This window comes from Lissotriton vulgaris, chromosome 4_1 (assembly GCF_964263255.1).
Source record: "Lissotriton vulgaris chromosome 4_1, aLisVul1.2, whole genome shotgun sequence".
In the NCBI taxonomy this organism is placed as follows: Eukaryota; Metazoa; Chordata; class Amphibia; order Caudata; family Salamandridae; genus Lissotriton; species Lissotriton vulgaris.
In genome coordinates this window covers 481,489,712-481,514,495 of record NC_141691.1, presented here as the reverse complement: position 1 = coordinate 481,514,495, position 24,784 = coordinate 481,489,712, and the positions used below count along the sequence as shown (strand labels likewise).

Genomic DNA, 24,784 nt, shown 5'->3' with positions numbered 1-24,784 from the left:
GGAGTATGAATAAGTTGTCCTCTGGGAGGTGTTGAAGGGTGGGAGGCATATCTGGGGTATGTGACAAGACAGTTTGGGTGAAACCATGTTCCACAATCTGAAGCACACCTTGATTAGAGGTGATGCTCCTCCACCCAGGGAAGTAGAAGGTGATACTTTCTCCCGCTGGGTGTTCATAAAACACAGAGGGTGATTTAAACTGGTTTTGCAGTGACTGCAGGAAGAAAGGTTTGGATCTCCTGAAAGTCTAGACATTGTTGGGCTGATTCCCTTTCTCTACCTTGAAAGGACTTAGAGGCATACTGTTGTTGATGTACATTCTGGCATTGCATCTGATGGTATACCCTGCCGAAGCCTCAAAAGGGGTGAAATGCCAAACAGGTATAGCTAGGCCTAAAGTGTGTGTCACATGCTTACTCTCATCAGATCTTTCTACGGCCAAGTCTGCCTTACCTCTAAAGAGCCTAGAGCCATTAAAGGGCATGTTCTTTAAGGATTGGTGTACGTCATTGGAAAAGCCACTGGAACGAATCCAGGTGTGGCACTGAAACACCACGCAGTTCCGGATGCCATACCCAGACAGTAGGTAGTGTCCAGACCCAAACATATGGAGTACTTCACTGTGTCGTCGTCATCTTCAATGAGATGTTGCAGGGTTACCTGGATGTCATTAATAACAGCTGACATGATTCCACCACACTGTCCCACAAAGCATGTGAGTATCACCCCAGGATGCAGCTCGTGCTGACTGATCTGAGGTCAAGGCTGACAGATGAGAACATGACCTTAGCAAATGTCTCCATCCATTTCAGCTCCCTGTCTCGGCAGTGTAGTGGAAAATGCATTGGGATTCGGTTTACTTGCATGAGGAAAGTAGATCTCAGGGGGCAGGTCTATGTAGCCTTGCAATTTGTCTATTGACTGGGGTCAAGATCCTAGTTTTACACAGGTGTTCAGCAGTACGTCCAACAGGGCCTTGTTAAAAGGGAGGATAGGTTCCTGATTAGTTTGGCCTTGGTGAAGGACCTCAGTGATGACTTTAGTTTTCAACTCTGCGGTAGGTAGGATTAGGACCACTGTAGCAAAGAAGGCAGATTGCTCTGCAGCGGTGGCAGCACTCGGGGAAAAAATACCAATGTCTGGGGAGACATCCAGATACTGGCATCCTGCAGATCCAAGAATACATTTTCCTCACCGTAAGGGCTTTCATCTTCAACATTATCGTAATTGTAATGGTGATCCAGATCTGAATGGGGGTAATACTGGATTGCTTATGACTTTGGTCAAGATGTGGTAGAGCCTCTGAATCAAATTATTGGCTCCGCTTCCAACATTGGTGACGTCGCTGTCAGCGCCACAATTCAGGCTGACGGCACAGTTGAAATTGGGGACAAATCTGTCAGCATTTCCCCAACTGGAGATCGGCATGGATCTGTAGGGCCTGAAGGATCCCCAGACAGATCAGAAGAAGTACCAAAAATGTTATCTATGGCCATTTTCACATAGCTGTTGTGTCATTGCTGATGGCTCTTTGAAATCAGAGTGCATTGTAAGCAGCATTGGAATCGGTTCTAAAAGGGGGCAATAACTCCACGCCTAGGAGTACTTAGAGCGTCATGCGACTCTGATTGGTGGGAATGGTGGGACGAAGGAAAGCCTTGTTTAGACTTCTTATGTTTCCTGGACCTTTTTGACTTTGATGATGATGGGCCATGAGATTGGTCTCAGGAGCATGTCTGCACCCTTCACTATGACCGGGACTTCGTGGACTTCCTTCAGAGTTCAACAATGGCAAGTTTGGCATTGTGGTCACAAATAGCCTTTCAGTTCATCATAGACATATTTCATGGGTGCCTGTCACAAATACCTACACAATCACACTTTCTACATACATTATTACACTTTTTGCATAAAACATATATCTTGCAAATGTAAATTTGCATTTTTCTTGCATTACTGCAACAAAGAAAAAATGGCCAAAGGGAAGAAACACTTATCTAAGGGCTCCACAGAAAATGAGGAAAAAATCCAACGTGTTTGTGAGTCTAGGCAGCCATTGACTGTGTTGGTACCAAGAAAAAAGGAGCAGCAACTATTCCCACAGCACTTCTTGATTTTAACTCCCTAATGCACCAAAAACGATATTTGTTTATTTTGTCCAGTGGTATTTCAATACATAACATTCTTCACAACAAATTCAAATACAGCTTGAAACAGAATACGGTAGCTTCAGAACTGCACAAAGCACTGTGGGACGAAATAAAAACTGATGCTAAGTCTCCATACAACCAGTTTCTCGAGAAGGCCATAACTGACACTGGGACAAGAAACCTTTGGGAGCTTAATCTGCCTAACCCAGCGTTCAAGCAAGCCATAAATAAGTCAACAAAATCCCACTCACTTTTATTTGACAAAGCCACCTTCAGTATAAGAAAACACGCTTGGATGGTTATATCCAATTACAATACACTCTCACTGCAGCCCCATATCTAACAATTACATTTCCGGCCCATAGAAAACAAAAGCTAATGGCGCTACGTCTGGGAAAATTTCCATCGACCATGGACCAGCCAATCTGGGTCCATGATGGACCCAAAACTTGCAGACTATGTGGGAATAGCAAGGAGGATTTCACGCATCTTGTTTGCATTTGTCCGAATCTAGCCCGAACTCGAGCCATCTTTCTAAAAAAGGCCATGAACGAGCGAGGCATAAGAACGTGCAGATCGGCGATCATGGCAACCTTGAACCCAACAGACACCCGTTTGAACTGCCTATTAATAAAGTTCCTTGTGGCTCACGCCCAAGCGTTGAAACAAAACTAGGTACCCGGCCTATACAAGGACAATAGGACTGCGGTCTTTCTGGAAGAGGGCTCTCTCGAACTCAATAAAGTATAATACCAGAATTTTTGGAATTAAAAGCTATATGGACCGCTCGATTATTTTTTAAATAACAAAAAATATTTGTACTAGAATGTTTTAGAATTAAATGACAAGAGAATGTATCCATACATTGAGAGCCTTGAGGGCAGCACTTGATTTTATAAAATGTATTGTTATGGTTTTAATTAACTGAAACAATAAATTTTTTAATAATAATAATAATAATAATAATAATAACAAATTCAAATAATCCTGAGACCTTTCAATTATTACACAAAAATAGTTATGCTATAAAGCCAATACCATTGATTAAATCAAGTTTTAGATAGATGAAAGTCTTCATGTAATCTGATCTGGTCCCTTACTTCAACGTCAGGCATGTGAACAGCTAAATTGACTTCATTGTGATGCAAACTTTGAATACATAAAGTAGAGGTCAAAGGATGGGGCTGTTCTGACTTTATCTGCTGAGAACTGGCTAACTGAGAAAGTGACGTAAACAGAACATGGTCTATCTTCCCAGTATACATCAGGCAGTATACTTCCAATTTGTGTTTATGTAATGGAAGGAGCAAATTGTCCTCACAGCATTGTTTTAAGAATTTGTATTGTGATAAACTACTAAATAAATAAATTTGATGCATGACATCTGTCTGACGTCTTGTTAATTGTGCAATTATTTGCCTGTCTGTTATTCCTGGGATCCAAGGTTCACTCTCTGGCGTGGTGTTATAGACCTTCAGTACAGCACAACAGCAAGGTCCACAGACACTTTTGGAAGAATGTGCCGCCTAGACGGAAGGGTTTTTAAGTTTTAGATAGTTCCAAGGTCTAGGGCTGGGACTGCCTCTAGTGTTACCACCACTCTATTTGTCTCCAGTGGGGGGAGAATGTTTGGAGTTTCGTCAGGATCGGCGATTTGAACAGCCATTAATTAGTTACTTTATAGATGTTTTAGAAAACCAAGCCTTTTCCAGTCTGTTTATATCACAGCATGAAACCTCTTATCCGTACCTGTGGAGTTTTTAGTGTTGAACATTTGTTGTTGTCTTGTATTACACATAGGTTAGTGGCAGAGTATGAAGGGGCATGTAGCCTGAGTCATCCTTACACCTCTTTAGAATTACATCTTTTAAGAGAATGTCCACCAAACAAATAGTATATGGCAGATTATCATTCCACAAATTCAATTGCACCACAACACCATTTTATGGCATGGTTTTTCAATTTTCCTTACAAGAGGACTCTTATCTCATGGTTGTCGCATCGGCGAGAGCAGGAAACACACAGGAGACGGTAGGGGCAGTCAGCGTCTTTCTTTATTTGCATGTATACATGTATCTGGATGTCGCGCTATGCATGAGCCGCGCTCGTGGTCCCCTGACCTCTCACCCCGAGGTCCTGCGTGTAAGTGAACCCTGACGCCCTCCCCTGACCGGATGTGGTGTCCGGTGTCCCTGTCCTTCTGACCCTGAGCCAAGGGTCCTAGTGCCATCATGTGGGCACGACATCTCCCCCCTTTTTGCAAACAAAGTTTCTTGCCAATTGTCCCCATGACTCGTGACAGTGGTAGTAGAGAGAGATGGAGAAGAGCGAGAGAGAGAGAGAGAGAGAGAGAGCGAGAGAGAGATAGATATGTGTGTAGTGATAGTCCCCTCACATCTCTTCGATCAGTCTCTTGGTCTTTTTACACTCCCGCCTTGGTCGCTGTTCTTCGACGGCTGGTGATGGATCTTCTCGCGATGTCTCTCTGGTCGGTTCTTTCTTTGGCGTGTCTTCTTCTTTTTCGGTTTTCACTTCCTTAAAGTGGGAACTGCTTCTTGTGATCTGGTGTTGGCCGGCTGCGGCTGTGATCATAGGCCCGTTCACTTTCACCACCTTCAGCGGATCCTTTACGAACGCGCTGTCTGACTTCCTCACTTGCCGCTGTTTCACAAACACCATGTCCCCTTCCTCTATCTTGTGGTTCGTTGCGTGCCTTCTTTGATAGGCGTATTCTTTCATTTTCTCTTTCTGTCCCTTGTCTCTGATGGCGATGTCTTTCTGTTCCGTTTTTTCTCCTTCTTTTATCTGCGGCAGTCATATTCTGCTCACTCGCCCTAGTACCAATTCAGCGGGGCACTTCCCAGTGGAATTGTGTGGTGTGTTCCGATAGTCCCTCAGTACCTGGCACAGGGCTTGTCCGATCGAAATTTTGGTCAGCTTTGCTCTTTGCACCGCCTTTTTGATGGTCCTCATGAACCGCTCGCCCATCCCGTTTGCTTGCGGCCACAGTGGCGTTATTTGTCTGTGATGTATGCCTAGGTATGCCATGAACCTCTTGAATTCTTCGCCTGAGAATGGTGGGCCATTGTCTGTTTTCAATGTTTGCGGCGAGCCCCATGCTGCAAAAATGTCATCCAGCACTGGCAGTGTAGCGTTCGCCGATGTTGATGACACTGGCTTTACTAGGGGGAACCTTGAGTACTCGTCTATCACGACCAGAAAATAGCTTCCTGTTTCTAGCGGCCCGTAGAAGTCTGCTGCCAGCTCTGTCCACACAGCCTGTGGTAGCGGGACATTTGCAGGGGTTCCGGTTTCGCCGGTGGTCCTGTTATTTGACATACATGGCACTTTGTCACCATCTCTTCCACCATGCTATCAAGTCCCGGAAACCACACTTTTTCCCGCAGCATCTTTTTGGTGGCTACCATGCCCCGGTGTGACTCGTGTGCCAACTCCACTGTTCTTCTTCTCAGCGTTTGGGGTATCACTATTCTCGTGCCTGTCTCTAATATGGCCGCCGTACTCTCGCAGTACTTTCCGGCCAATCGCTGTGCAGCCTGTCTCTAAAATGGCCGTTGCGCTGACTCCTCTTTCCTATTGGTCCTAGCGCCTGGCCCCAATATGGCCGCCGAGACTCTCGCGAGAGCTCGTGCTGGCTTTCAGTTTTCTTCTACGTTCGCGCTCTTTTTGCTGGGCGCTTACCGGGGAAGATGTTTCTTCCTGTGCTGCGATCGGTGTGGGTTCCCACGTCGCTGCAGACACTTTTGTGGCGCTTTGTTCTCCTTCTTGACCCTGACGCGATCCAGGGTGGGCTCCTGGTTTCGAATCACTATTCCTGCATGCCGGTCCTCGATCCTCCTTCGTCGCCAGTTGTCGCATCGGCGAGAGCAGGAAACACACAGGAAACGGTAGGGGCAGTCAGCGTCTTTCTTTATTTGCATGTATACATGTATCTGGATGTTGCGCTATGCATGAGCCGCGCTCGTGGTCCCCTGACCTCTCACCCCAGATCCCTGACCCCCTCCCCTGACCGGATGTGGTGTCCGGTGTCCCTCTCCCCCTGACCCTGAGCCCAGGGTCCTAGTGCCATCATGTTGGCACGACAATGATGAATGGATCATTCCTAGGGAGTTTTTAGGAAATTATTTTACCCCATAATGTATTTATATTTTAATAGGTGTGTGTGCTATTGCATTTTCTAACTAGTTTACTCTCTGTACTTATAATAGCTAATGAATATTATTCACATCATTTATATCTATGTCTCGCCCTACCAGGAAATATCGAACTGTGTGATTGCAAGAGATCTCTTGTAGACCATACTAAAACTTATAGTGGGGTTGTAGCCTACCCCGTGCTTACCATTGCTTGGTTTTATTTTCGCTCTCATTTGCTTACTTTTTATTCTATTGCTTGCCTTCCCCTTCTTGTGTTTGTTCCATAGGAGCTAGCCTCTTTACAACCCTTTTTTCTTGGCCAACATGTATCCTTCCCCTGCACAGAGTTAGGGAACTACTTTTCTGTTTTCCTACAGCACTCCATGACAGTGCACATATGTTCTAGCTCTCTCCTTTGAGTGGTGATTCTACGCTAAAAATACCCACAAGCTGCCGTGCAGACTTCATGTTGCTCCTCCATTCCTAAACTTGTCCATTGCTGTTCTCACCCATCCCTAGCTTTTCTTAAATTGTTATTTTTTCTCTCCCAGCCTCGAAAAGCCTTTGTTGTACTTTAACCCAGGCACTCTCCAGTGCTTCCGCCAGTTGCTCTGCCCACCCGCTACTCTTTTGCTCACCCCACCCTCCCTATCCTTTAATTTTACATTACGTTTTTAGAGAGTGCTGGCAGCTGTCAGTTGTTATAGGGCCACTCCTCCTGTCAAAAACGACTAAAACGAAATTAAAATTACATTTTTATACTTACTGATCAATATGGAGTTCGCCATCTCAGATTAATAAATGAAAAAGAAAAGAAAATGCTGCCTGTGTCATTCTGTAGGCACATGCATATGCGGTTATGCATTTGTGGGCATATGTCATCACGCACGTGAGCCCCTAAGTAATGATATCTCTTTTTTTGACAATGCTAGATGTTGTCAGCAAAAATTATTAGCAAACCCAATAGGTAAAAAAAACGAGGCCTGTCGGCTTTGTCAATGCGTGCTTATGCTTGTTACCAGAACTGTAAGCCTGACATTGCTAATATAGTTTTTTACCTTTCTAAATAAATATTTCCATGAAAAAACAGAAGACTCTGGCTCACCCTTTCGTCAAATGAATTCCGAATTATTCATGATGTATTAACCCCATTATCATGAAATGTAGCAAAGAGTTAATCAGCCCAATGATTAAAATACCCCAAATCTGAAAAGTTGTGCCTAGGCAGTTATTTGACTGTCATCTTCGAACAGATAACATGAGGAGAAACTCATTGTCGCTCATTGCGAAACAAGACAAATTTTCCCATCTGAGACAAGCTTTACATTGGCAGCTAATTAAGACAAAGGTAGACATTAAGACCCATATTTTCAATGAGTTGCATCGTCCTTGCACCACGCAGCGAGACGCCAGAGCGATACAAAGTTAGATTTGTCAAGTCACCAAAGGCCACCTGGCGTAGCACTAAATCTAGAGAAGAGCAATCCAGCTTAAATCGCTGCGTTGCCCCAGGGAGACATTCCATGGCTGGTTCCCACGCATTCCTAGATTTAACTTTACTGATCGACCTGGGAATGTGTCAAAATGCAATGCATCACCAGGGTAGGCGTAACGATGAGAAATATCTTTAATTCTTCTTGTTTTTCACTCTTTTGGAAATGCCTCAGGGGATTGTTTTTGTGCAGGAAGGTGTTCCTTCCTGTACAAAAACAATCCTGCATGCAATGCAGGCACGCTTGCACCATTGTGCGCTAGACAGTACATTGTGTGTCAGCACTGAGAAAAGCCAAGAATGCACTGTATAATGTTAAATAAGGTGCATTTCTACCCTTTCCCTGCTATACAGCACTAGTGGCATGCCGTGCTGCATGATGTTTTGATAAATAAGCTCCTCAAATTCTTACCTTTTCTCACAAATACCTTTATGGCTTAGCATCCATCTATTTGGCTGGAAAAATCATTTGATTCTGTCCTAGCTGCTTCCTCCACTCTGATCAGTTTCTGCAGACGGTACCAAGATCCCAGTGCAACTATGGCACATGCTGGTTTTCAAACTGTGGAATAGTCTTTCAATCAAACTAAAATAAGACCTCTTTTAGGAAAGGATAGCATAGGATAATGTTTGTAAAGTGCTTTAATACCTGAAGGGTCAAGGTGCTGGGCGGACGGAAGAGGGGAGAGATGCACTAACAGCCAACTAAGATTAAAATAGCCCTAAGCCCGATTCAAAAAAGTAATCCGAGACAAAATCCTAACTTTATGACTTTCGGTATTCACAAATGGCATTTAGGAGTAGTAAAGTTAGGAATCCTAACTTTACTACTCATAAATGCCCTTTGTGAATACCGAAGTTGTAAAGTTTGGATTTTGTCTCAGTTAAACTTAAGTTTTGGTCTTAAAATCCTAACTTTCCGAAAGTCATAAAGTTAGGATTTTGTCTCAGATCACTTTTGTGAATTGGGCCCCTTGTTTTAAAATGTTTGCTGAAAACCGGAAGAGAGTTTGCATTGGAAATGAAGGTAGTCAAGGAATTCCAAAGCTTGGTGGATGCTACGGAGAAAGAGCAGCCGCTCCATCTTGGCCTACGAAATCTGGGAGAGGCCAGTTTTTTCTGTTGGAGGTTCTCAAGGTCCTCCCAGGAGTGTACCATTGGACCATGGTTTTCAAATGTAGCAAACCTTTACTGTGCATAGTCTTTTTTACCAAACTCAGGACCTTGAAGGAAATGCGCTTCTTCATGGGGAGCCAGTGCAAGGCACAAACCCCTTCCCTGGCTGGCTGATGCTTCGGAACGTTAAGGATCAACCTTGCCGCTGTATTCTGCACCACCTGGAGCTCATTCAGGGATACTGCATTGATGTTAAGGTACGAAGCGTTGCAGTAGTCCAGCTGGGAGATGACTAGTGCGATGATGGTAGACCGATTCAGTTCAGATGGAATATACAGCAGCACCTTTCTAAGAGTTCTTAACATATAGAAATAGGTGCTGAATGTACGGCTGACCTAGGCATCAAAGGTCAGACCCTCGTCTAAAGTGACCCCCAGATGTTTCGCTGTCCTAATGCCACAGGAAGGGGATCGCAGCCTGCAGGCCACCAGGTCACCAGGCATTTGACCGGATGGAATTCTGTGAGCCAAATACTAGAACCTCGTCTTATTTGCAAAGCCTTGAAACCCTTCTATTTTTCTGATGCACTGCCAAGCAATGCTCTACTTTATGCCTCGGTACTGTTTGGTCTGTGATGTGGGCATTACAAATGAATGAATTAAAAAACTAATAAATAAATAAATATGGCCCTATGTACCTAGGCATTTTCCAAAAGACATAGGCACATCAGGCTCCATATCTCTACTTCACAGAATTAATGTTATGACCTTCATTGTTTGTCTTGAGTCTGTCTCCAACACTTTAACCTCAGAGTCTAATTTGGTTTCACCCAAATACCCCTTAATTGTGATGCTTTTTTAACCTCTCTTTAAACAATTTCCTGATGCAAAGTGTATATCTCATAGATCTGTTTTTGGTGATTAACAGGATTCATTTGCTTGTATTAGTCATACAACATCAAGTATTATCCATTCATTCTTATATTTATGCGTGTTTTACCTTAATGTATATGTTAATAAAACAATTCAAATATCTTGAACAATATAATGCTATTTCCTATGTTTCTAGTAAGACAGTTGACCTGCTACAAAGCACAGCATAACAAAGCTAATCATTCTGCAGGAGAATGCAAGTTATACAAACCCATCAGAGTGAATGCCACATTGAGACCCAGGTGAAGAGATAGCACTAGACATTAAATACATAAACAATACATAAGGATTTCTACCACTTTGTGCTTTGATGTCATGCAAGTATCAGAAGCCACTCTTCAAAAGCTGCTGATAACAAAAAATAACATAACATACAGTCACTATAAGGAGCAGCAATCTCATCACTGACTAAGCAGAGGACCAGCATCACATTTCATTTTTACTTTGTATATTTATCTGTGCTCTGAGGCTGGCACTTATGTTCCTTGACTCACATTGGAATTTCTCTTTCACCTCTGTCCCACAAAGACACACGATTCCAGTCTTGAAGGATATAGCTCGCATCTTACCACTTCGACCACTGCGGAGCAAGAACAAAGGCATATGAGGTTATCCGTCCGTAGAATAGATAAAACTCTTAAAGCTATTATGGGAATGCTGAGATATACAAGGCACAAGTAGATTGAATGCTTTAATACTGCTGCTCCGCACCTACAGCCCTGTGAGGTGGCATATATTGGTACTGAGTGGTGTAGCAAGAGTGTTAGGGGCTCTAATGCAAGCAAGGAATAAGGGGATCTCATACCTGGGTTTGGAGTTAAAAATCATCTATAAGGGGGTGCAATAGATCCCTCAGACGCCTGGGTCCTGGTGGCACGGCACCTGCTCCACTAGAAGCTATACGTACGATAGTAACCAGTTAGAGTTAGTTGAATCTATTGGTGTTCATTCACGAGGCCTCTCTCTTCCCCAAATGCACCCTGGGGAAGTGAGCAGGTGGTTTAGAGGTTTATAACAAAGACAGTCAACATTGGGAGTTTCCTTCTAGTAGATGAACAGGCGACTACAGGCATCAGCACCACAGTCACTATTACCTGACCACACAAGATCTGCAAAAGGAAGAAATATATGGAAGGCCCCAACCTTGGTGCCAGATGCACAGCATTTGTTTAAATTGATTTGTTACAAAGAGTATTTGCTTGAAATTAAGTGATTGAAATTGGTTTATTCTATGCATTATGAAGCCCCATATACTACAATTTTAAATGTTGTTTCGGTGTAAATTAATTAGTCTGCAAAAACATTTGAGAGTAAGCCCAACTAAAATACATGTTGTCATGTTCTCAAACCCAAAGATAAACTGTGCAAGTTATCATAACATAAAATGCAATTGCATGCCAATTAGCCAAATATCACAATGCCAGAATTGTACAATACAACCATCAGAAAAGCAATAACTTTCAATCAAAAGAAGCTTATTTCCAAATGGTCACTTTGGAACTTCCAGACGCCCCCACACGTAACTAGATGACTCCTGACCATCACTCAATGCATTGAAAATTTAATTGAACTTACTTTACTTGACTGCTATATTTATTTAAGGAATTTGTAAAACATGGGCCAATTAGCAAGAACAGAACACATGAAATAAAACAGTGATCGTACAACAGGACAGAAATTAGAAGTGAATAAGGAAGATACAAAGAAAGAAAGAGAAACAGACACAGGTAAAACAAAACTGCTTTCTCTTTAGGTTAGTCCAGAAGAATAGCAGGTTGTGTTAAGCCTTAGATTCTATTTCAGGACCGGAGAGGAGGATTATGCTTTCCTTCTTCGCTTTAATTACATTTCAAACACATCAGCCATTAAAGACAGCAAAAAGGACTTTTCCCATGAACACCAGGGAAAGTAAAACCACAAGAGTCCACAAGTCCTTCTCTCCTTTCTCTAGCCGGGCCCCAACATAGTTCCCTGTTGCTGTCTGTTCTCTGTATTTCTTCGCTGCTCAGCAGTCAGTTCAGTGTGTTTTCTTTTGCTCTAACTAACTGTATTGTGTATTGGTGATTGTATTGACTGTAATATTTGAACGCTGTAAGTGCACACACTTTTTTCATCCAGATACCCTATTCTGTCTCTGGACCGCTAGTGCGTTCTTCACATGCCCAAAGATTGCCATTACTGACTGCGACTCTGTCCTCAGGCCTCTGGAAGGTGCAGTCTGCCTCCGTGGCCCCCGTCTCACTCATACCGGGACCGGAGAGCGCGCCGTTAAAGCCTGAAACTGACTGAACCTTGTTTCCTCGCTACCCAGAGTGATGCCCAGATCAGCGCTGGGTCAGGACTTCCCCAAATTGCTGATGTTTATGCTCCAGTGGGGTCTGTATGTGAAGCTGTCTCTTATGAGACCCTGGGGGGTCGGTATATACATTAAGGCCTGTATAGTCCAGTGCTGGGACACATTCCATGGTAGCACAATCCAACCATTTATACCTGACAGGGTGTCCGTGTCCCCAGGGCTCACGCCCTAACTATTGTGTCGCCTCTGTCCACCCACATTGCCTGGGCTCCTCCCATCAGCATCATACCACCACACGAGACCGTGTCTGACTGGGGCATGTCAGCCCCCATATCCAGGCCTGAGGCCTCACTACTTCCCTGGTGCCTTTAGGAACATTTCTGTCAGCGCGCAGTGCTCCTACCATTGCCACCAAGAAGGCCATGCAATCTTCAGAGGCTGCCTTTGAGGAGAATGACTCCTTGTTGGTTCTCCAGTGGGATGATGACTTCTATGAGTCGATTGATCCCTCAATCTTCAGGGCGGGAATGACCTTATGGGGCCCATGAACCAATACCTCTCCGATCAAATTAAAAAAGTAGCGGTCAGTCAATGCCAAGCGGCGGTAAGTATCCGAAGGTTGGTCCACCAAGGCGATTATATTAGACGTCCAGGATGAATCTGGGCTAAGAGATGCCATGCCGTGACTGAATATGCTCACCAGTACAATTTCCAAATTGCGCCCCTACGCCCTTTGGAAATTGTACTGGTGAGTACTTTCGCCAATCTGACTACCTCACTTTCCTCTTTTGAGTCCATATCTCAAGCTGCATCGATTGGTGGAAGATGTCTCATTACATCTTATGGCGTGGCGGATTACAGGCAAAGCTAGAAACTCCCTGGCCTTTAGTGCCACACTGAGTTCGTCTTTTCCAGAGCCTGGGTGGACAGTTCCACCAAGCAGTATTGCTCCTTCTGTAAGAGATGGGTACGTTGGTGTCTGCGATGGGACGTGGATCCCATGGGGGCTGGTGTAGTCCAAGTTCTTAATTTCCTATCCAGCCTAGCAGAGGACGGCCTGGCCTACTGCTCAATTAATGCCTTCTGTTCTGTAATTCCAGCAGAATACGTTCCCGTTGGCGGTGCCCCAATTGGGGACCATCCCTTTGATTTCAGATTGCTTAGAGGCATTTGCCTTTTGCTTCCACCGGAACCGCGATACGCAAAACTCTGGGATGTTAATCTGGTCCTCAACCTCTTTTTGTCATGGCAATACAATTGGATCCTCTCCCGGAAAGCGATTACAGTCAAACGGGCAATGTTACGTTGCCTCATATCGTGTAGGAGAGTGTCAGATGTACAAGCTTTGGATCTAATGGCCCGGGCCTTCTCCCCTGAAGGTATGGTTTTCATGGTGAGTAGGTGTACAAAGTCTATACGCGCATGATTTCTTACCCAGCTTTCGCAGACCCGCCCAAAGTACATTTGGTCCGTTGTCTCAAGGTGTATGAGCACATGACAGAGGAGGTTCGCCCTCCGGGAGAAAGACAGCTCCTCACAGCATTATGAAAACCGCACAATGAGTTATGCTCACCTACTATAATATGCTGGGCTCGATGGGTGATGCAATAGTCTGGCATTAAAACAAGAGTGCTTGGAGCACATCCAGCAAGAGGAGCAATGACTTCAAAAGCATTTTGTTTGGGGGCATGCAGCTGACTGGTCATCAGACTCTACTTTTAAGAGATTCTATTTTAAGCCAGTGGTGGTGAGTAAGCTTTAAACTAGCATTATCCTTGCCTCCAGTCCTGACATAGAATTACAATTTGCCTAGCTTAGTGAAGATAAGTTTTAATTCTATTAAGGACTCGAAGGTGAGTATTTTCCCAACCGGCGATCAAGCAGAAGCAACCCATCCCGTTTTGGAATAAGTACTCGATATATCATTACAAAGCAATGATATGAACATGTTTTGAAGTTAATTGCTCTGCCTATCTATATCAATGTGGAATATTTGCATTTGAGCAAGGTGGACGTAAAGAGATTCGGAACTGGTTAGTGACACAGCATGTCTTTGCAGGAAATGATGGAGCTAAACAAGATGCATGCAAAAGACCTTATGCGTGATTCGCCCGAAGAAGGAGGGAGAACAGACAGCAACAAGGGACTACGTTGTGAGCCGGCTGTAGAAAGTAGAGAAGGACTTGTGGACTCTTGTGGTTTTACTTTCCCTGGTGTTCATAGGGAAAGTAGTTTTAGTTCTGCTTTATGGGCTGCTGTGATTTTGAAATGTAATTAAAGTGAAGAAGGAAAGCATAATCCTCGACTCCGAGTCCTTCATAGAACTGAAACTTAACTTCACTAAGCTAGGCAAATAGTTTCATTATCTGGGAGTCCATTCACTGTCTCAGTACTAGCATGAGAAGGAATGGTTCATTTAGTTTGACGTTTTCTTTTTCAGGATTTCCAGAGATTCCAGTACTGGGTAAGATTTCCTTCTAGTATCTATTGGACCTCCTGTCACTTCACTCACCATTTTCAGGGAAATTAGAGTTTCTATAGCTAGCCAGTGGAGGGTTATTAGAAATTGTGATGTGATCCATGATTTCGTAGTGCCAGCAACAAATGAGCAGTTGTAAGAAGGATAGCCTCTAGAGGTCAACTATATAACCACATTATTTGGAAACTTGGACTAAGGTTAGAGGGATATCAGGTGGTGTGAGCCATTTTTGAACAAGAGGTAAATAGTCTTTGCACTGCATGGGAGGAATTCCGTTTTTGTAGCATTCCATTCATCAAGACTGATGCTATCCTGATAGGAGATTTTCCGGGAAAATTGTGCCCAGAGATCTTTTTATCCTAGATCATTCAGCCAAATGGTTCCATTTAGAAGGCAGAGAGAGCAGCCCTACAGAATAGTGCCCTGAAGTACAACCCACTTGATCGGAAGCGAAGTAAATCAGTAAATAATCATTTTTGCAAATCAGGTTCTAGATCAAGAAAGGGAGAAAAACATTTCAATACTTATGTGTATATATGTGTTTGTAGTTTGCAGAGTGCATTACTATCTGGCTAGGAACAGAAAGCTATACCCTCAATTACCCGTTTTAGTAATATGTATATCTTGTAATGTGTTATGGTCCAAGGAACTGATGGCGCATGATTATTTGAGAATAATCGTGTTTGATCAAGTCTGCTGATCAAGTGTGTACTAATATCTATTTTATAAATATTACTAACAGTGTGGAAGTTCCTGAAAACACGTGAGAGTTTTAAATAGTGCAACAATGAAAACATGCAAGAGTAAAACAAGCATTTAGGGCCAGATGTACGAGTCACAAAATGCAATGTACAACAGTGTCTCAGACACTGTTTGCGATTCCCATTGGCGTAGCAAATTGCATGCCTCATCAATATTTATGAGGCTAGCACAATTTGCGACCCAATTGGGAATGGCTAGCACTACCAGGGTTCAGAAGACCACCATGTCTGTGACTGCTTTTCAATAAAGCAGGTCTTTTTTTTAAAATGCAGCTGCATTTAAAAAGAAAACAAATATTCTTCAGTTTCATTTTTTAAGGGCAGGCAGTGGTCCCAGGGACCACTGACTGCTGTTAAAAGATATTTAAGCACACACACTCACAAAGGGGAAGGGGTCCCCTGGGAACACCCCGTCCTAATAGTGAGAGTAGCAAATGCTATTTTGCGAGTCAGTGACTCCAAAATAGTATTTGTACATGCCTGGAACCTTTTTTGCGGTCACAAACGGGCCAATCTCCTGTATGGGGCTGCAAAAAAAGGGTTGTACATCTGCCCCTTCAAGTTAAAAACAATCTGCTATGAAAAGCATGCAGAATGGTTGGTAACTGGTATGTGAGAAATGATTTGTCACAAGAGAGAAACTTATTAAATGTACTAAAAAATATAGCACAAAAGTAACGTGCAAATAGAATTGTAGAAAATATGATAATAAAAATGCTTAAAGTAAAATGATTCTTTCTTATGTTTTCTTTGATCATGAAAATCATATTAGAGAAGTGATTGTTTATAATTCTAAAGATTTAAATCAGACTATGCTTATGAGTTTAATTCAGATGATGTTCTTCTTATATAGTTTCTTATGCATTCTCATTTTCTTATATATTATCAATAATGGTATGTTTTTTCAATGAAGGCCTCAAAAACTGGTTGTGTATTATTTTTCTTTTCTAATGGAGGCGTTAGAAAAATATATTTTGTCCTTCATATTTCCTAAAATCCTGATCTATTTGCTTCATTTATTGCATGTTTATCACTAGTGATTCCTTCCAACGGTTAGAGTATTTCTCTCTATGAATAATTGTGTCGACTATGTTGCAAGCTAATGTGGAAGCGAGCACGTGGATATGAAAAAGTTTTGATTTGTTTCCTACTTGCAAGGTGACATAACGTTTTGCAAGTGAACAAAAGCATTTTGTTAAATGTTTCGGATGAACTGGACTGGAGAATGATCACACCATGGATCTTAGCCAATGGAATTGTGTAAAACTGTGAATAAGCTACAATTGGGGGCTGGAATTGTGAACATTCTGTGGTATAACAACCATCTGGGAAAAAGATCAGGAGGAATCTTTACAGCTGCTGTGGTATTCTCTTGGCTTGTGCTCCTGCTCCTCCTGCACATCGAGTGCTGACTACTCAGGCGTGACTTGTTGTCATTCTGAACTTTGACTTTCCCTAAACTGAACTTTCCAGAATTTTCCTTGCACTTCATCGGCTGGTGATGTTGTAATAGCTACGACTTCTCAGCTGAAAGGTTGGCTATCCAGACTACTGCATGCTGTGCATTAGTTCATTCATTTTTGGTTCGTATGGAACTTTGAATTGCATACTGAAATTGCAATGTGTTTCTTATCTTGTCTCTCCCCTCACACAAGTTATTGATTTTTTATGTTTTTGCCATGATTTGTGTTTTTTATTTTAGATTTGCCTGTAAACATTTGATTTAACAAAAAGTACTAAAACAAAATACTAATGTATTCTTTTGAAATCGCCATTCATATTTGATGATTTAGATAAAGGTACCTTGATAAATATGCAGAGATTATCTTTATTGACGTGATGTATTGACATGATATGTATTTGGACTGTTAGTTCAGCATTTTTCTGTATTTGCCTCCAATTATCTGAGTCACTATTAGCTCTTACAAAGATCTATCGGAGGACCTCATGATTTGCTTTTGTAAATGATTATATAGTTTGGTTCATGGTATGTTGGATATTTGTGAATGATTGTAAAATTTACACAGCTTCCGCTGGATCAGAACTGAAGATTCCTCAAAGGTCCAGCGGTACCAGGATACAGATATCTTCCTCCTCAAGATGGCAGCAACAATAAGGGAAAGAGGATTTAGAGAACTACCTTTTTAATGATTTTTCTAAGAGAAAGTCGTTTGGAAACCACCTTAGCTTTTGGATACCCATTAAGTCATGGCTTAGTTTATTTGACCAGATTATAGGGTAGTGAGAAATGTGCACTTTTTATGATTTGCCTGTTTTAAATGCATTTGCAGTTCTATTTATTTGTGGGAATCATTAAATGTTTGCAGATAGTTTATCATTCTTGAATTCTGAATGTGCTGAAGCCTAGCATTTTGTCTTCCTGTTTTCTTTTTAAAATATTTAAAAATGCACCTTTTCTAACAAAAATGCTATATTTTGATTTTAGGCTTATAAATTACAACAATTTAATTTCGATGAAATACATTGAAATGCATTAGAAAACACCTTGGCTATAGCCCACCCTGTTCACTCATTTGGGCATGTTCCTGAGGTTGCAAAACAATCATTTTTGTTTCATAAAGGTCTTTCAAAAACCTTCTGCTATCAGCTCACAACTAGATTTCGACACACACATAAAAAGAGGCCTACTGATCAGTCACTGTAGATTCCTTATATCTCAACACAGCAGCCATCTTTGCTTATTGGACAATTCTGTTCCTAGGGATAGAAGGGCCATTTCACAAAACTCGTCTGTCCAATCTTCCCGAAATTATACAGAGGCGGCTTGAGTAGACAATTGATTCAAACCAATTGACAGACCCTTGAAAGACTCTTTGAGCATGCTAAAGCACATATGAGGGTGCATGACGTGCGCTGCAAAACTCCCAAAATGTATAATTAAATAAATACTAGCAGTCTGTTGGATACCTCTTTGGGTTGAGCTAAAGTGCACTTCTCAATCAGAAGTCTTTGAGAATATCTGATTGCTAATGGTATGCATTTTATTAAAGAATGTGTTCTTGTTTTGGAACTGTAAAGGCTTTGTATTTCAGATGCATAAGATGTTATTATGAAACAATGTGTCACTGTAGATGCTGCTTCATCATGGGTCAATATAGGCCTGCATAATCAACATAGGTATCTAAAAAGGTGTCTCTGAATGCCAAATTCATAAAAACCAAAGAAAAAGAGTTAGGGAGTTTCTCCTCAATAATTACTCCTGCAATTGGAGCAAATCATCAGCACATATTATATTTTCAAACATTTCTAGGGACAGTTCTCTAAATCTATGCAGCCATTGCTTTCCAGTAGTGCCTACATGCATAACATTTAAGAATGCAGAATTTTCGCTAGGCGGGACTTTTTGCATGGGGAAATATGACAGATATGCACTATTAAAAGGAATTGCTTTGCGCCACCTGAAAAATGTGTTTCCATGTGGAAAACTTTTCCTACAACCTTATTATGTCTGGGGGTGTCCTTTCTAGCGTTCTTACACCCAAAGCACACTTCTACCTGCTACTAGCAAACGTAGATTTATAGTCATTTCCTTGGTGGGAAACTGTCTGGAAGAAGCAAGTAAATTCCCCTAGACCTACACATTTATGGTTGCTCAGTTACCTTTGCAGAAATGACCTCACGTGAACACCAACAGTCTCACCCATAATCATTGTTTTAGGAGTGCCAGAATCTCAACATACTGGTGCAAATTCCACCTTTCCAAATCTGGCAATCCAATAGTAAAGTTTCAACTATAATGATTCTGTGAATCAGGCCAGATAATGTACCCACTACCTGTTTTTTAACCAACTATGCTTAACTTAGGGACCCAAACTCCTGGTGAATTGGGTATGGAGTACATTGATAATTTACTCCCTGTACATTTTTTCATGGTCCTTCATCAGCAGTTGGCATTTTAGTATTATCAAAGTCTCTGAAGGAATATAATAAAGCAAAACATACAAGACTTCTTACAGCAAAAGGAAGTCAATACCTGTCGAACACGTTGAGCAACCAGTTCAAGCTCATGTCCACACAAAGCGGAACGTTGACTAGAACACCTCTTTCCTCCTCCAGCTGCTCGTAAAGTGCAGTCAGGCTGTGGATGACTTCAACGACATCCATCACTCGATCACTTGATTGCAGTTCGTGCTCATTGAATACTTCGGAGGCTGTTTTCAGGGTCACCAGGTCCACTGCAAGGCATGCACGCAGGAAGAAGGAGGCATGGGGCCCGAGGCAGGAGTTGCATCAATGAGAAAACATGGCAACATTGGATAGGTCAGATCTGTCAATAAACTTTACGTGAACAAGTTAGCTGTCCGTTCAATGATTACCCATAATACATCCCTCATGTATAAGAATATGGTATTGTGTATGTTATGAATCTAATAGTTCAAAAGAAACAATGCATGCCTTTAAGTGGTTTAATTTTCTGCTCTATCTCATGCTGTCATCTGTAAAAAGTTGATGAAGTGTGATAACTATTTTAGGATTTACCAGAATCAATATATTCTGTCCACTGGAAACTAAATTGTTATTACATTTTATTTCCAGATCGAGTAACTAAAATGCTTGAACTTGGAATATTTTGAAGAAGGAGAACCTGCACATAGCTTCACCACTTATATTGGTAGAGACTAGTATTCATACAACTGATCCTCTCCAAAGCTCCAAACCTTAATTCCAGATGTGCTACGTCAACTTTCCAAATGTATACATCTTTGAAACTTTCAGTCATTTGAAACATTTAGAGCCTCATTACGATGTCGGGCGGAAACGTTCCGCCCGACATGTCCCGGATTCGTGATCCAAACAATTTGCAGTTGGCGGTTCCTCTCGACTGATTACAATGCTTCCTAACACCGTCCAGAAGGACTCCCATTGACTTCTATGGAAGCCTGTGTTCTGACTGACAACACAGGTTCCTATAGGGAAAAGGGGTGTCTGCGGAAAGCCTTGCACCCTGTGGGGGGCACTCCATGGTATAGCACTATAACCCATAGTCAATGGATTGTGAGAAACTAGCCTGTCAAAAAAGTAATAGCAGGTTTTTCCAAATTGGGTAAGCCTTTCTTGGAAAAGAAAATTATTTTCTATAGTCCCCTCACTCACCAGAGGTTGCCCTTAGGTGACATGCTTCATCATTGGGGCTTCCCAAGCATCTACTGCTTGGGGTGTGCTGCGACTTGCCAAGGATACGTAGGAGCAATTTATGGTGAAACTATGTGTAGCGCAGTGTATGGTGGAGTGGTGATTTTGTGTGTGTTAAAAATACCTAGGTAGTAAGCCAACACATTTATTCTTGCCTCTAATTGGTATAGTAAAAAGGGGGCTAGATATAGGAATTAGATCAATAATGTGGTCAAAATCCTAGCTATCTTGTTGACATGTTTCAAGGTGTCCCTTACACCTTTTCTTCAGGACAACATGAGGGCCAGCCCCATGTATGCCACTCCGGTGGTGAACCTAGAATAAAGTTAACAATTAAATGGATAGAACACCTAATGTGAGTATCGATCAGGTATACATAGTTAGAGTTGAATCCGTCGTATTTAGGTATTAGCAGTAATATGCCCCATGGTCCGCTGGATGGAGGGGCCTGTAGACTATTAGCTCTGCAACCCTCTGTCCGTTTAGAACCTACTCGTCCCAGGTGCAACCGTATCTTGGTGTCTGCCACACACCACATGGTCTTACAGGGGGGTACCTTTGGTACCCCCACGGCCCCCAACCTGAAGCCTCTGGATGAAGGGCGGCCGTCTAGGGGTGGTTCCTCTTGACTGAATACGATAGTTCCAAACACTTTTCGGAAGGACTTCCATTGACATCTATGGGAGCCTATGTTCAGACCGACAACACAGGTTCCTATGGGGAATAGGGGTGTCTGCTGAAAACCTTGTTTCCTGTGCCTGCCACAAAGTGCATGGTCTTACAGGAGGCTACCTTCGGTACCTCAGCGGCCCCCAACTGGAAGCCTCAAAATGAACGGGGGCCTGCTGGTTGCCCCCAAAGTCAGTTTCTGAAAGCCTGTTCGTGTCAGACAGAGTCGGAAAGGCTGTCAGAATCCGACATCATAATCAGTTGGGCGGAAAGGCTGTCCGTAGAGATTTACGAATCGCCTCGGACCGACAAGAATTCTCCGATTGCCGGTCAGGACAGACTTAGAATGACCAAACGGTTCCCCTTCCAATTGCGAGCATCAGAATCGGTCGGGTGTATTGGATTCTGACCGACTTGGGCGGATGGGTTTCGACTCGCTGTAGGGGAATCCAATTGTCAGTGGGAGGCTTTCCACCCAACATTTTAATGAGGCCTTTATTATGATAAACCTTAAAGAATCTATAACTCTCTTGATGGATCTAATTTCCCAACTCACAAAGGTGGGATCAGTTAGTAAAAAAATAGTATAGTGGCTCTGGATATCTGGCATCATAAATCAAAAAGTGAGCTGGGGGGGCGTGGCGTGAGTGGCGATGTGAGCTGCCGTGCTCTGGTGGGGCTCCCGCTGCCGCCGGCCTGTATTTGCCGGAGGCCTGGCGAGGCAACCCCCGGCCCCTGTTCCTGCTGAGCCTGGGGTGACTACGTCGGTCCCCGGGGCCTAGTACCTGCAGGACCGCCATTTTGCTAGGCCTGGAGCCTAGGGGAGACGGATTGGCGGCTCGGCCCGGCTGGGGAGTGAGGCGATCTACACCCCTCCGAGGAGGTGGCGGCAGTGGACGGACGCCTGGTGGGAGTTCCTCAGCGACGGACACGGCCTGAAAGGAGGTGAGCGGCGGCGAGGCGGTGAGGTACCGGCGGTGTGCGACGCCCGCCATTTTGCGGAGGAGGAGCGACTGGGGCTCACGGCGCTCTTGAGGAGTAGTCTGTGGCGGGTGAACCTCGCATGCAGGGTGGCGGAGAGACCGGCTGGGGACCCCCCCTCAGGGCTTGCTGAGATCGGACCCTGAAGGGTCAACTTTGTATCGCGGAGGAGCGCCCGGGGGCTGGCCTGGGAAAGGCGGTTGGAGGAAACCTTCAGGTGATGCTGCGCGGAGGGGCCTGGCTGCATAGCGGAGGTGAGCTGTGTGGATTGCGCGGGGGGAGAGGGGACCCACCGTTGGCCAGCTGCTGCCCGGACAAGCTTCAAAGATTGCAGCCTGACTAGTGCTATATATCCCTGGTGGTAAACCCCCCCTTTATTTTTTTCCTTTCTTCTCCCCCCCCTCAGTACCTGCCCGTAGACTGAGGTTGCGTGGGGGCAGTGGCACAACCGCCTCAACCTGCGTGTAGACCGACCAGTTTTTTGAGCGGGGACGTACTCTTCCCTCTGTCCTGCCTGGCTTACAGAGACAATGACACGCTCCAATAAAGGTGCCAAGACCGACCCGGCGGCAGCCCCCAAGGACAACACTGTGGTGGCCATGTGGGGCAAGGCGGGGGCACCCCTGGCAGGGGAGGGCTCGTCCCGGGCCGCTCCGGAATCCCCGCCAGTCACGCAGGCATTTATGGCCGTCTTCATGACCGAGCTCTAGGTGGAGATAGGGTCCCTGCGGTCGGAGGTGCACTCATGCGTCACTGTGCTTCAAAAAGAGGTGACGGAGCTTGGAGATCGAGTCGATGGCCTGGAGAAAACTATGGACACACGTATGGAGGACCAGGATCACCAATGGCAGCGCCTGCTGGCCCTGGAGGAGCAGAATATCGACCTCCAGAATAATCAGGAGGACTTGGAGAACAGGAGCCGGAGCAACAACCTCCGTATCCGAGGGGTTCCGCTCAGAGAGGAAGGGGAGGACATGATGGACTATGTAGCGCAGCTCCTCCACGAGGTCCGGGGTGACGAGGAGGTGTCGCCCCCACGCTGGACCGGGCGCACCGAGTGGGGGCCCCGGTTGGGAGACCAGGCCTCTTGCCGGACATCCTCACCAGAGTGCACTTTTTTGTGGAGAAAGAGGAGATATGGAAGAAGGCACGTGCTCAACCAGACCTGCGATATAAAGGCCACAAGATTCAAATCTTCCAGGACTTGGCGCCTAACACATTGAAGAGACGGCGAGCATTCCGCCCTGTGACAGGAAAATTACGGGGCATGACATCGCCTACCAATGGGGGCACCCATTTGCGCTCATCTTCCAATGGGAGGGCAAATGCAGGGCTCTGCGATCGTACACTGAAGCAGCACAACTTTTCCACATGTCGACGTCTCCCCCGGCAAGTCGGACCAGCCATTCTAATCGAAAGAGAACACCAGCTGGTCCGGATTGGACCGTGGTACAAAGACGGCGGCGCACCCCTCCTGCGGCGGAGGCCGCACACAGCCAGGCAAAACAGGACTTTATTGCCCACATCCGATCTCTTGAAGGAGATAAGGCTGAGTCCGACGGGGGATATCTCACGCCCTGACAACGAGGGTGTCCGCGCTTCATTCCTTTTGGTATGCCTTCCTAACATCTCCTGTCATTGACTTGTGGATCAGACTGCGGGGAGCTTGTTCCTTATGAGCCCAGATCACGTTGACTGAGACTCGGGGCGGTGGGAGCCCCGTACCCAAGTGTACTTTGTGATCACCACGGCCCCCCCGGCCTGCCCCCTAGGGAGTGACATCCCGAAGAGCGTCCAAACCTGCGGGTGTAGGGTGCCCTGTAATGGGGTCAGAGAACTCCGGCCCTGTTGGCCGCAATTGTTGTGTTCGAATGGCCGGCCTCTTCGGCTGCAAGTTTTTTGTTTCCTGCTACTAGCTCCTTTTCTATTCTCCTCTGTACTCTTTTCTGTCTCTCTCCTCTTCTGTGTGGGACCTGGGGGGGATGCTGGCGGTTGGTGGGGGGGTGGGGAGTGGACTTGTGACTGGGATTTGCATGGTGTGTGTGGGTTAGCGGCGATGGGAGTGACAGAGAGTCCTGATGGTCCCTAATACAACTGGGACTGTGCGTGGCCCCCTGAAGATCCTATCCCTCAACGTTAAGGGTCTTAACTCGCCTAATAAGCGCAAGCAGGTGTGGCACTACCTTTCCCGCCAGAACCAGGATATTATCCTCCTACAGGAGACCCATCTTCTCCAGGCAGACATTGCGCGCATGGCTCACCCAAAGTACCCTTTGCAATTTTGGGCCGCTGCTGACACCAAGACAGCGGGGTGCAGACAGGCCTTTCAAAAGTGGCGATGGGCGCTTTCTCATTTTGGCAGTGGAGATGGGATGGAGGCGCCTCACCCTGTGTAACATCTATGCATCCAATCAGGCACAGGACCGATACCTTAGGGACCTCTTGAGAGAGCACGTGCCGCGGAACGGTTCATCGCTCATTGTAGGAGGAGACCTGAACTTGGTGTGGGACCCAAGGCTAGATAGGAGCGAGGGCTCATTTAGCGGAACTGGGGCGACGTCCTCGGAACTACATAAGCGATTCACAGACCTGGGGCT

General features: G+C 44.6%; 1 protein-coding gene across 1 annotated transcript in view; it reads right to left on the bottom strand.

Annotated features, from left to right (window-relative positions):
• Window positions 1-24,784, bottom strand: part of DRP2 (dystrophin related protein 2) — a 1,191,281-nt gene that overhangs the window by 139,118 nt on the left and 1,027,379 nt on the right. Inside the window, exons 12-13 of the mRNA XM_086964637.1 lie at window positions 19,378-19,579; window positions 10,342-10,427 (exon numbers count right to left, since the gene is read on the bottom strand). Coding sequence (XP_086820763.1) covers window positions 10,342-10,427; window positions 19,378-19,579 — 288 coding nt within the window. The remainder of the gene's footprint in view (window positions 1-10,341; window positions 10,428-19,377; window positions 19,580-24,784) is intronic.